The 13966-nt window shown below is 45.6% G+C and overlaps 1 protein-coding gene across 3 annotated transcripts in view; it reads left to right on the top strand.

The window, feature by feature from the left end:
• The window catches only part of SLC44A2 (solute carrier family 44 member 2 (CTL2 blood group)), a 427809-nt gene that overhangs the window by 274379 nt on the left and 139464 nt on the right, over window positions 1-13966 (top strand). For all 3 annotated transcript variants that reach the window (XM_069604292.1, XM_069604291.1, XM_069604293.1), the window contains exons 6-7: window positions 9120-9245; window positions 12904-12964. In XM_069604292.1, the coding sequence (XP_069460393.1) occupies window positions 9120-9245; window positions 12904-12964 (187 nt within the window). The remainder of the gene's footprint in view (window positions 1-9119; window positions 9246-12903; window positions 12965-13966) is intronic.

The raw sequence follows: 13966 nt of genomic DNA, 5'->3' as shown, positions 1-13966 counted from the left end.
CCTCAGGGATTTCTTGAATTTTATATAGTGCCACACATTTGACTACTAAAAGTCTCACCAGATTTTTCTCTAGCGCAAATCGGACAACACAATTTTCATCAAGATATCACAAATGACTACTGAGTTACAGATTTTTCTGTTTAATTCACTTCTATATTTATATTAAAATTATTTTCCCATCTAAAAGCCACTGGCTATGAGATATCTTAATCCACTGGCATGCGACATTTCTGTGTTCCAAAATACAAGTTCGCCTAATTTACAGAATTAAAAATCACATTTGAACAATCATTTTGTACCACTAAATAGAGCATCGCAAGCTGAACACTTAATAAAAGGAATTATTTTGCTACAACATTCTGTTCCAGAATTATGGGTGAGTGAAATAGTATGTACCTATGTAACATTTAAAATATTTCTTTATAAATATTCCAATTAATAACAGGCATCCTGCCAGTTGAGGGGTAATGTTGTTTATTTATTTTTCAAGGTATCAAGATTTCTTCTTTGAAGAGAGGCTTGAGAAATGAAATTTACAGATTAGGAAAAACAGATCAGCTGATTGAGGTGAACCCCCTGCCCCCCATTAGTTCATTATCTTATGCCCACCATACACAGTTGATATGAATTGATAGGTTATTTATAACGTGCTTAATACCCAGAGGTTTCTCGGCGCGGTCCCGGGGATTGAACCTGTGTTGCTCCGTGTTGTCTTGCTTCCAAGGCGAGCACGATGCCCCTGAGCTATCCTCTCGAGACGATAGTGCTTGATTCAGTTGGTTTCTGCCAGTTGCCTTTTTTAGTTACATTTTTCTTTGCCCCTAAATTTGATATTTTCAACAAACCCATCCATTTATCCATTGCACTGGCCTATCAAAACTACCATCAAAGGTCCACATTTTCCAAATCCTGTAGTTTTCATAACCATGACCCCTGATCTCTGTAAAGGGAAAAAAAATGCAAGCCCAAATCCGTTTTTTCTGTCACTTTACTGTTTGTTCTTTTTCTCCGCCGATTAAGCAGTTCCCCCATTTTAATAAAGGTTGCAGAATGCTTTCTGGTACTTGAAATGTTCATCTCGGGCATTGTCACTATATTTTGATGTAAGGAGTCTCAAACATTGCACATGTTTTTTAAACTGCCTCCTGCGTACATGTTTGTTCTTAAAATAGCATGTTGCTCTGCATCTTACCATTGACTTAGATTTCTCAACAATATTAACTGTCCTTTGTTAACCACCCTTCTTCCTTTCCGGGTGGGGGAGGGAATAACACCGCAAGGTGCCTTCCAAGGGCTTGTGGGCCAAAGCAGTCACCTGTCCTGCTCAAGGTCTGCCTGTTTTATGTTGTTGCATTTGCTCTGCAAGGCCAGAGATCAGACCTCGGCCGTTGCAAGGACGGCCAAACTGCTGGAACTTCAAGTGTCTGCTAGGACTCTGAAAATCTGCAGGTCTGCCCTCCATCAGAAGACTTTCCAGCAGGACGACCCAAGTTCGGCTGCTGAAGGCCTCCTGGCCCTGTCTGGTGATGCAAGAAGTGCATCCGTGAAGATCACTGCGAGGGTCCTTTGAGAGGGCAGAAATGTGAGGTGGATAACATTTCTTTTTGATTTCTCAATAAATGCCATTTCATTAACTAACTTTCAATAAACGCCTCACTATCCCTTCCCTGGCGAGGATTTCCCTGCCTAACACAAACTAAAGGCTACCCATCAAAGAACATCTATGGCAATTCACAACAGCAATTGTTGCATTTGTAATATTTACAGTTGCTCTTTATAACCTGGGTGAACTGCCCTTCCCCAGGTTTTAAGTTGGTTTCAGTTCCAAAATTAAACTGAAAAAAAACAAGGAAATCTAGGTTTGTAACACGGTTCCAACACAGGTCTTTGCACCAAAGCACTTTAGGAGCAAGAAGAGCTCCTTTCCCGGTCGGCGAGAGCCATGGGGAAATGACTGAAACAGTTGGTCAGACAGGAAGCAGATTTGAATACAGCAGCAGATTGAGCGGGTGAGTATGAGGAATCCAATAAGTTTACTGTTGCTAGGTAACCCGCAATGCTCCGTAGTCGACCGCTTGCTCAGTTTCCTTATTTTGAAAACCGACCTAATGAAAGAGAATTATATTTGAATTATAACAAGGTTGACAAAGGAGAAGTTACCCAAGCCAAGAATATTGCCTAAGCAAAGAAAGAACGAACAATATTAAATCCAAATGGAAACCTACATTGCCAAAGTCAAGAGAGGGCAATAGTGACATCTGCTAATTGTAACCGTTATTGCCAGAGTAAAAGAGGCAATAGTTGTGAAAGATCAACAAGCATTACCTAAGCCAAGAAGCTGCCATTGTAACACTGAAACCTTGTCAAGAGTTGTTTGATGTAAAAGTGGGAAAACAAGTGTGGCCATCCTGATCGAAAGTATCAAAGAGGAAAGGAGAATGACCTGTATTGCCTGTGGCAAATACAACAGTGGAACAAACGGCAGCAATGCTTCTCATGTTTTTTGCAGATGTTGTGAATTATGATGTTGAAAGTCTAAGACTTTGAAGTGGTTTGCTGCAGACCTCACCACAGAGTACTTGTAGTGGTGTTGGAAGTTTTTTGTCCTGTCAGGTGAGTATACCCGGATAGGTACCTTTTTTAGTGGTAGTCCTGCAGGTTAGTGGGCCAGGAAGAAATTCTTGTAGTACTTCATTGAGGCTGAAAGATGTGAAGAGTTTGATGAATTGCGGTGGAATCATCCTGACAAAAACATTGTTGTCGATACAGAAGAATTGTGGAAGTGTTTTGCTTCTTAAAAACAAGTTGCGTTGAACTTCTGTTTATACCTGGAGAGATAGACTTGCCTATTTGATCTGTATGTTTAAGTGAAAGACTGTTGGAGCCAGACTAACTTTATGATCAAAACCTAGTTACAGAAATGAACTTTATTAGACCATGTCATATAAATTACTGCTTTGAATCTGGGGAAGGGGTCCAACCCAGGTTACAAGGATACAGAGTTATTAGATTTACGTTGAATAGAACTGTTATTTTCATTTGAATTGCCATTGTTTACCTTTGAGTTTGATATATGTATAAGTGTGAGGCACAGATTCCTTTTTGTTAGTGTTTTTCTTTAGTTCTTTTTATAGGCAGTGAAATATTTAATATTTAATATTTAATATTATACTTAAGGATAGTGAGGCGTTTTTCAAACCCTTAAGTTAATACAAATGGCTACTTGTGAGAAACCTTTCCAGGTTGTCCGCCTCACATTTCTGACCCCTCATACACTTTCCAGAAAGCCCCCAAAGGCTCTCCTGTGTGCGTGTGAACTGGCAGGCAAGTGGGGGGTGTGGGGGGTGCTGTCTTTGCCGATCCACATTCCTCCAGGGATTTGGAAGCTTCTGAAAGGCTTGGCTGTCCTCATTTGAACGATCACCTCCAGGTTTGAATGTTGCACTGTGTCCTTATTGGAGGGCTGGGATGAACCCCCAGCCCCTCCTTTATATAAGGAGATGAGCTGGACCCAGGAACTAAGTTGGGCACTGCATCTGAAGAGATGCAAAGAGGATGACGACTGAGGAATGCCAGAGGACTGCTGCAGTGACCAGTACTGGCTCAGTAAGAACCACTGCGTCACCCACCTCGACCTTCTACTCGACGGGGAATACCACTGCGAGGTGCCTTCCTCCCAGGACTTGTGGGACAAAGCAGTCGCCTGTCCTGCTCAAGGTTTGTTGCCCGTTTTACGTCACTGCATTTGCTCTGCAAGGTCAGAGATCAGACCTCTGCCATTCATTTCAAGCACTTCCGGCTGGCCAAACTGCTGGAGCTTCAAGTTTCTGCTGGGAGTCTGAAAATCTGCAGGTCCACCCTCCATCAGCAGACGTTCCTGCAGGATGACCCAAGTTCGGCTGCTGAAGGCCTCCTGGCACTGTCCGGTGTCGATGCAAGAAGTGCATCCGTGAATATCTCTGCGAGGGTCCTCTGAGAGGCCAGAAATGTGAGGAGGGCAACTTTTTATTTTTGATTATTTCTGAAAGTGCCATTTCATTAACTAACTTTCAATAAACGCCTCACTATCCCTTCCCTGACGAGGATTTCCCTGCCTAACACAAACTAAAGGCTACCCATCAAAGAAAATCTATGGCTTTTCACAACAGCAATTGTTGCATTTGTAATATTTACAGTTGCTCCTTATAACCTGGGGAACTACCCTTCCCCGGGTTTTAAGTTGGTTTCAGTTCCAATATTCAACAGAATAAAACCAGGAAATCTAGGTTTGTAACACGGTTCCACCACAGGTCTTTGCACCCTCAATTCATCCAAAGAACATCCCAATAGTGCCGTGTCCAGCGAAAGAAAGATTCTTTCCAGTCCATCAAAGAGCATCAATGATTTTCTTGGTCCGGATGATTTGCCACAACTTTTAAGATGCAAAGAAACCCAGCCTCTTCATATCCACTTTTCTTGGCTCTCCTTTCGATACCATAAATCAGTTTAGATCTTTGTCACGATAAATTCACAGCACTTCCACCTGGTTTACTCTCAGACCCGGCCTCGTTCTACAAGTATTCACCATGCGGGTCTACTCTCCTGCCCGATAGCTTTCCACAATCAACGGTTCTTTTAAAGTTCTAAATGTGACAACCAAAAGTTCACAACAGCTCCAGCAATTTGCAGTTTTATGACTTTCAGCGACTTTTCAGAACAGTCAAGATTCACATTAGTGCTCTTTAACACTTCTATGGAAGCAAGGTACTCTTCCTCTGAGCATTCCCCTTCCCGAAAAGGAGCCTCTTTGGCACTCTTCTCTTTCTGGCACAACCGCTTTGAAATACCCTTAAGGATGGAATTCTAAGTTTCCTCCTGTTGGCTTTGGCAATGTGAGTTTTTATACCAGATCTTTCTATGGAACTATCACAATCAACAAGCTTCACCTTTGCAAACGGTGCATCTGCCCCTTCTCCTCCTGTTGGCCACAGTAGCTTAATCATATGCCTTGTTAGTCGCTTTTGGCAACGGCCGGGTTTACTGCAATTTCACTTGCACGCAAATGATGATTCTTTGCTATTGTTGCCTGCCTTTGGTACGCGCAAGGGATTAGAATGCTTGGTAACACTCACCGGCTTCTATCTTCGATCCCTTCGCTTGCTGCAGGACTTCCACTGCTTTGGTTTCTTCAGAACGGACACACTTCCTTGCTGAAGTTGCTTTTGTTCCCGCCAATTAAGTACAGAGGTCGGCTTGCTCCCGAGACCCTGTGGGGCATACCAGGCCCCCATCCAGGGTCTCCAGCAAGTTTCCTGCTTCAGTCTCTGCAATTCGGTTCACATGGTGGGGAAAGCTGCCTTCTTTCATGCTTCTCGCTGCGCAACCTCTGCACTTCAGACTTAATGGGGGGGAAAAGGACCCTCTTGAGGACTGGCAGCTGAAATCTGCCCTACAGTGGTCCCGGCGCCCCTTCTTTCTGACAAACGTCTGCTTGGACTGCCAACAACAAGCCAACTGCTATTACTGCGCCATCTCCAACTCCATCTAATGGCGTGCCCCACAAACCTCAGGTGTGGGACATTTGCCTTAACAAGCTGACCATGGTTTTGTAAAAAATAAAAAACGAATTTAATTGACCTATCAACCAAATATTCTAAAAATAAAAAGGTACAACCAAATGACCTACCCTCCAAATTGTTCGACTAGCCTCTTTAAAAAAAAAAAAAAAAGGGGGCTGCAGAGATTTCCCCCCCCAAAACTCCTGCTCACTATACAGTGAGCAGGGGTTTTGCGGTTGTCCCGCGAAGCTGCCCCGAAGTCACAAAAAATAAATAAAAACAGAAGGGACCCTGCAGTGCCGGTTCCCGATCACAGAAATGAAAGTGAACAGGCGTTGCAGGGACCAGAGCGTTAAGGGCAAGGTAAGTAGGGGGTTGGGGTGTGGGTGGGGATGTGGGCAGGGGTTTGGCCAAGTCAGAAATGTTCCGGGGAGAATAGGCCGAAGGTTATTTCTCCCTCAAACATTTTTAACTCAGTCTTTCAACCCCAATCCGCTGACCACTCCTGTTGTAGAACTCTTGACCCCTCATCCCAACCCATGGGGAATTATGGGTCTTGAAGTTCCCAAAAAACCGAATGAGGTTTTCTCGTCTGATTTCTACTTTCAAACTCGGGTTCATTTCTTTTAAGTGTATTTGAGGAAACATCACAAGAATTTACTAGAAATGGGGAAGGCAGTTCACTTAGCCATTATTCACAGGTTTCCTCTCGCTGCACCCCTGGGAGTCAGGATGCTGGGGAAGCTTTTCTTCCTTGAGGTCTTTAGGGAGTTTCCATAAACGTTATCCACATTAGGATGTTCAATTTGTGGATTAGACAAATCAGATCGACAATAAGCTATTACATGGCGTGGGAGGTGTAAAAGGTTCTTCCCCTTTAGGGACAAATACTGTCTCATCCCACATGCTCTCCTCACCTCACCTCCGTGTGCCTCGTCTGCTCCCTGGTGATCCTCCCCCAGTACACCACCCCCAAGTTCCGGGTCGGGAAGCGTCTGGGAGGAGACTTTAGGCAGGGTTTAGTGAGGGATCTGCAGGATTCATCCGTCCGTTATTCACAGTGGAATGGACTCTGTGTATTGTCCCTACAATCTGAGCTCTCCAGAGGAGTCTGAAAACGACCCGGGATTACCCACTCGAACCCGCGACCAGGTGACCCTGCACAGCGACAGCGGTGAGCATCGCTTCAACCAGCGTCTTGTCGCCCGGGACTATGCCTAACTTAATAGGGGATTTGGGGCTTGCGATCCCCCCTCTTGAGGTGGCCCCCTCCCCATTGAGGTTGTATTGGGTGCAACGTCCTGCTTAGCGTAATGCTATTTGGGACTGACCGAAGGCAGTGGTGTGCAGGACAGTACTTCTGTGGGTCCTCGTCAAGAGTCCCAGGTGTGATAGGTCCTCCTCTTCACACTGGACCTGTGCTTGAGGCGTCTGAAGTCCTCATTGTTGCATTGTTACAATTGGTCTGCATTAACTAAGCTTTGTACAATGCCGACACTAGTTGAATGTGTCCTCCTGACCTGACCACTCGCCTCCATCTGCGGGAGCCGTTTGGAACCACTAGAAGACTTTGAGACGTGGAGTAGACTAGGGTTGGACTTCCAAAGTTAGTATATGGTGTTGGGCTTTCTCTTCCAGTAGCATCAATTGCTCCCTGCTTTAAAAGATTGCATTTCATGGATGTATTTTATGCCAGAGTATTGTAACCCATTATGGACGACCTAAACTGGGAGTCCTATATATTCTAATGTATTTTTGCTTTCCATGAATATTTAAAGTGTGCCTTAGTGGCGTATTGTAATAACTTTGCTGTTTTGGTCTGCCAAGTGTTACCTGTACTACACAATAGCGCCCCCTTCCTCCTTGGTTCCGCCTTGCTGCCTGCTCATGCAACTTAACTTTGTTCATGCTGTGGTTGGAAGAAACCCTGCTAACCCTAGGTTGGCTTTTCCAAGTCTTTGAAGAGTCCTTCTAACATGGAGGGATAGGTCTACACCCTAACTATGCTCCGTATCGAGTGAGCATCTAAATGCCTGTCACTAAATCCTGCCTGCAAAGCACCAGTCGTAAAGATAATGGGTGGGTTACGTGCTGGTACTCAGTACTATGCCGAATCAAGGGGTTCGTCCCGTCTCCCCAGGAGAGAGCCTTCCCCTTTGAGGCTAGCGAGGCAAACCCACTCCGCAAGACCCTCCCTAGGAACTTTGTGACTGTGATAAACAGAATAGGAAAACGCCTGAAAGAGAAGCTTTTAAGAACTGGGCACAAACTCCCTGGGAAGAGGGAGCAGTCTATAAATACGAATGGGAAGTAAAATCAAGTGAACCAGAAGAGGTAATCTGAGCAACCCCGGGAGAAGGGGGGCGGTCAAGTCTCTACAGAGGATACCCAACCTAAGAAGGGCTGGGTTACAAGACTCAGAAAGGCATACAAGCCAGGATCAAAGTACAAGAAATGGGATCAAAAGAACTGCGCAACCAATGTCCCAAGAGGGGAGCCAAAAGCTAAATGCAGTCTAAAAGAGTTGCACGATCCTGTCCAGAAGGTATCTTACCGAAGGGAACGTTTTTATTAAAAAAGAAACTTTGCCATAAGAAGTATACTTGCAGAGGTATAATTTAAGTTAGTTAAAATTGTGGTAGGTTAAGTTCTAACTAGTTTTGGAGCGTGGACATATTGATTTGGGACTTCCTGACGACTGCCGAGCACCTTTAGTTATTCATACAGGCCGGAAACGCCCTTAGCAATAGGGAAATGTAGGAATTCTCTTCAAACACCCGGAATAATGTCCTTCAAGTGTCCGCCTCCTTCTTCCGACCCAGCAGCAGTTTTATTTGGTGAAATAAAGTATCTTAATTAACGGTGCCTTCGGCAACTTGGTTTTGACGCATTATGGTGCACACCCTCTGAATTAAAGAGCAGAGTTTGTTTGGGATGTTTTTGGTCTAGCAAATGTAAAAACTAAAAGTAACTTTATTAATTGTATAGGGAGGAGTTCTAGATCAATTATATATAGTTTATATTGTTAAAAATATCCAAGTTCGGGAACCTGTTTGCCTACAGAAAAGGCGACGCTGTTGGCTTTGCCAACGCTTGTTTTCTGGTTGATGAACTTGATGAGCACGGAACACTGGCATGCTTTAGACCCATGCTCTTTTATACTCCTTTCCCTAAAAATCCAATGGGTCCAAGAGGAAACTTTGATCTGGCCAATGTTACTAAACCCATCTGCGTACCTGGCGGTGGTTGGGTGAATTTGGGCCGGGGCGGGAGCCGGTATTTGATTCCTTTTGACACTAGTATTGGGGATCTGTAGTTCTGGATGGAAGGGTTATTTGACCCCTGCAGCGTAGTCTGTATATGGATTTCACATTCTGCATATTTTGGCCATCCATGGCTGCAGCCTCCAAAGGCCTAGCTAGGCATGAGGGTTACATAGAACCAAGAGCAATTCCTTCTGCACGCTCTCCCACCAAGAGAGTGAAAGTGTCGCCCGTCTTTTATGTTGAGCCTGTCTAGATGTTTGAAGTGAGAATTTGGTGCTAATTATAACCCGCGTTGACCCATCGATGTTCCTTGCAGATATGTGTGGAGAAGTGTCCGGAACGATACATGACTTACATCGCTGCTAGTTCACGAAGAGCGCCGGCCTCAGACCTCGAGTACTACAAGCAGTTTTGTGTCCCTGGCTTCAGCAACGCGGGCAAGGTAAGGCCAACTACACTACATCTGCTGACACTCCTGCACTGAAAGCCACTGCTGACTGCAAAAACACTCCTATTTTCTTGTAATTATTTTTTTAATTCAAGCGTTGGGGCAACTGGGTGTTTTAATTAGGTGCATTCTTGGAGTACACACGTGCATGTATTAAACATTGAGGTTATCTTGTAAGATGCCTCAGCTTAGCCGTGCATTCTCCCTTCTCTATTAAACCTTTGCCATCAAGATGCCACCTTGTAACTCTGCCAGAATTTGATAAACCATGCAATCCTAGTTTAAGGTCTGCCTGTGAACATTCTGGGCTCGTTTGTGAAGGGACTGCTTCTCACTCCGTGTTGGGCGACGGTTTGTCCATCTGTTGGGTAATCCGGTCGCGTCATGATTGTCAAATATTTGGGAGTACGGCTGAACTTGGCTCCCGTTAAACTACTGTGTTGAAGCCATGAGCGAAGATGCCATTCGGTAGATGGAACTTGTTCAGACTGCTCTCCAGTTTCACAAGTGTAGTTGGGTGGTCCGGAACTCTATCTCCTAGTCTGTGCTATAGAGGGAGTCCAGTCGCTGAAAGGGTGGACTGGACATCCCCCGACTCAAATCCTGTTTACTCAGATGACCATACTGACCGGTTTCGCTCTCCTGGCCTGCACAGAATGCTGGGAGTGAATCGCAAGGCCGTTGCACATCAGTGGGGTGGAACTCGCACAGCTGGAATATCTTTGACGTGATTCTTAAAGCTATTGCCCTAAATCTGTACAAGACGAACACCAAAATGCTGCGTGACCATAGAGTGACGGACATGGTCTCCACTTGTTCAAGTAATCGCACATAACCTGGCCGTGGTGTCCACGGAGACTTCGCTCTGATGATGGAACGCGTTCTTTGAGCACCATACCACATTGCTGACCGTTGCCAAGAATGTGTGAGACCCACTACTGAGCATGTGTAAGGACACAATGGCCCTCCTTCCGAGTATGGTGGTAGTCATGGCACTATTTGCGCCATGACTGCCTCCCATACCGGTACTGACTCTGGTTTGGTTCAATGGGGACTTACCAGTCCATTCCGACCTTGGAGGGACCGGTAAGTCCCCATTTACCAAACCATTCCCCATTCCCATTTGAGCCCCCATAGGGCTCAATGGGAATGGGGAGGGCTGCAAATAACAGGCCGGCGTATGCCAAGCCCATTATTTGCGCCCAGGTCCCTTAACGGGTCCCGTCCTTACTACCTGGTCAGACCAGGCGTTCAGGAAGGGACCCGCTAAGGGACGTCGTAGTATGGCGGTGAGGGATTACTGGCACCAGTCTTCTTACTGGTGCCCGGTATCCCTTACCGCCCTACTCGGAATGAGGGCCAATACCTGCCATATGGGCTAGTGGCCAATTGCTAGGACAGTTCTTCTGAAGTCCAGCTAAGGGCTTAGTAAAACCATGCAACTGAGACAGTACAAAACTCCACTCTTAGTATAAGGCTGTAACAGCTGAGAACATTTGATAGCGTAGACGAAGTAGCCAGGCTTATCTTAGGACGGAGAGAGGGCTGAAGGAAACTTCAAAGAACCTGTAGCATACAAATGGTTCAAAAGAAACACTAACCCCCAGAAGTATTATTAAAAAAATAAAGGTTTATTATAAATACAATTAGGCAAAGGTAAACCTTGGTGGGTTAAGTACTTAAGTCATAGAATCATAAACACAATATAAAACCCAACACAATGCTGAAGGTCCACAGACCAAAGCATAGACCTTGTACAGAATCACTAACATGTATTCCTAGGCAAGTCGACCCCAATCATACACATAGAACGCACCTGTTCAGGGGGAGTAAACCCATTACTTGCAGTTATTCAAGGGAAGTAGACCCAGTCAGTCATGCAGTGATACTCCGTTAAGGAATCGCATGATAAACTAACCCTGTTACCAGGATACGTTTCTGAATAGTGGAACACAAATTCATGGAACAGTATAAACCTATAACTACATTCAGGATAACACAGTTATACTAGGTGAGTAAGGCCTTATGTTGTAATAAACAATTAGTTGCTTTACAGATCAGTGGAGCACAGATTGAGGTAAGCAGTAACTCTTGACACTAATTTAGGATGGCACAAAGCAGACCAAGGTTAGTAAAACCGACAATAGACTTATTGAGGATTGCACACAACTGTTCAAGGTAAGTTAAACCCAAGGCAGACTTCTTCTCGACAGGCTATACAGCAGGTCAGGGGAAGCAAGACCCAGTTGGTGAACGTACACACTTTTATTCTGAAAGGAATAGTTGGGTGAAGCCAACAGCATTACTTTTGTGAAGTGGGGGACCCAATTCACAGGCTAGTAAAATGACCTTCTACTTTTAAGAAGGGCAAAACAAGAATAGTAACCTTTTGTAACTGCTCATATTTCAGAGGCTTGGTTACCATACCAACTCTATTACAGGTAAGTAACCTTAAAAGACTTGTTGCATTTTCTAGGCAACAGGCCCAGACCTTATAAGTCCTTCCGTGTTCTTGGAGCATGAGTGTTTTCAGTGGCAGGAGGGGGTCACTAGGTCTCTAGTGGCCAACAGGCAGACTGGGTAGGAGTCGTTGCATTCGGGACCTCCAGGTCAATTGGAAAGAACGGTTGCTGCAGGCTCTGGTTACATAGCAGGCTCTCTGAAAGCTGGAAATCGATATGGCCGCCGTTACTTCATCTTCCGTTTCAGCTCCAATGGTCAACTTGTCAGCAGCTTCCAGGTTCAGAGTTTTTAGCAGGAACTACAGCACAACTTCTGCATTCTCTCCCTGCATTTTACAGCAAGGGGCGGTCTGGTTGTCCAATCAGGACAGCCAGCCCCCCCATCCCCCCACTGGGAGTTGTTCCCTTTAATCCAGGGTGGAAGACAAAGGGCTGCAGAGTTTTGGGTTCCTCCCTCGCTTCCTGCCTTCTCAGACACTCTGGAGCCTGGGCGGGGATTCCAAAAGATTCCCGCTTAGGTCGTTCCAACCTAGAATGACAGGGGAAGTGATCAGAAACAGCAAGTACACAAGAAATGGCGAAAGAAGCAAAATGGTGGCCCTTCTGTGCATTACTGAGGCTGAATTAACAGCCTGCGTCTAATAAAGGTTAAAGGTTAAAGGTCCCCACTGCCACCAGCCATTCATGTAAACTTGTAATTGTAACACAATGTTACCAGGGGGATACATTGTATCCCCTCAGCACTCCACATGAGGTGGAGGCTCACTTATACAAAATATGTAAAGGGGGATCAAAATCCCTCTTTACTACTTGGGAACTGTAGGGAGCCCAAAGTGGCAACCCAGGCTAAGCCCAAAAGTCATAGGAAGCTATAATTCCAATGGAGAGACATGAAAAGGTCACCCATAAAGAGGAAAAAACTAGGTTGGGGGTGGGGGAGGGGAGGTGATTCCCCTTCACCTAGGGACAAGGTAAAAGCAAAACGTTCTTGGGAGGGCACGGTTCAGGACGATTTTATCATAAATATGAAATTCTTACCTAACCAATCAAGTACCTTTTTTAGGCAACTGTGCAGAGCAACACCCGACTATCGTGTGGTCCTAACCACAAGAACACTTCCAATGCATACACGAGTATGTGTCTAAATGAGTGCAATGCTGATCGTCTGTGTTTCTTTCCCCCCTTCCTAGAGTGTTCCAGAAGTGCTGCGAGATAAAGACTGTCCAGCCATGCTCATTCCAAGCAAGCCACGTATGTACCACATGGGACAGGGCGGGGCAATAGTATGTGTGCTCTTGATGTTCAAATCTGGGCGTTCTAGGCTGAGGGTTGAAACTCACTGGGTGGGTGCGAGGCCCGGAGCTAGTGTGCTCTGCTCCCAGCAGTGGCAAAGTTCCAGTGTGCATGTGAGTGGGCACTGCCTAAGCAGGGACCCAGAGAAGTGAGCCATGATGTGACTTGTTCTTCTATTTGTGTTTGATTTTGGACACCCCCCCCCCACCTTCTTTCGCTCACATGCCTGTGACCTGGGAACAAGAATGTGCATGTCCAACCGAAAGGGTGCTTCCCACTGACTGAACAAGGTGCCTTGAAGGGTTGGGGCCTGCTCCATGCAGCAGGATGCCCGATGGTAGACCTTGGCGCACAGTCAATCAGGGGTGTCTATGGACACTAGGGCACGTCCACCCGAGGGGGGGGGGGCAGTAGGTGGAGCCCATTTACCAGTCTGATAGTCCCTTGTCTGAGCCCTTAAACTACCTTTCTGGAGCTTGTTTAGATTCACATGCTTTGCATAGGCTGCCATCTAGTGGTTGATATGGAGCATTACATATGTCTTTTTTTGAATTTGACAAAAAGGGACATCGACAGGGGCATACCTGTAACACTATCCCTATCCTACGGCTACGCATCCTCCCTCACACATCGGCATCCTCCAGATTCGTCTTTCTTTCCATCATAAAGGTTGGATGCTAAGCATGGAGACTCTGTCGAGGCCTAAGCTCCCTGAAATCTGCAGCAGACACAGAGATAAAATCAGCAGTGCTTTGGGCAAACGCCAAAAGGCACAACATGTTGAAAAGGAGATGCAGTAGGGAGAGTGGGGGAGGGCTAAAACCTGTTCAAACGCACATAAAATGTAGACTGCCTCTAACCCCCATGGCAGATGTACGTACATCTGTTATACTTAAGTCGCTTGTTCCGAGCCTTGGAAGAACACACACTACGTGTGCAGCAGCTACCTTCCAAGGGTTC

The sequence above is a fragment of the Ambystoma mexicanum genome, chromosome 3q (genome assembly GCF_040938575.1).
Source record: "Ambystoma mexicanum isolate Mex_15411 chromosome 3q, UKY_AmexF1_1, whole genome shotgun sequence".
In the NCBI taxonomy this organism is placed as follows: Eukaryota; Metazoa; Chordata; class Amphibia; order Caudata; family Ambystomatidae; genus Ambystoma; species Ambystoma mexicanum.
The sequence above is the reverse complement of the archived record's forward strand: the minus strand, read 5'-3'. Positions and strand labels throughout refer to the sequence as shown.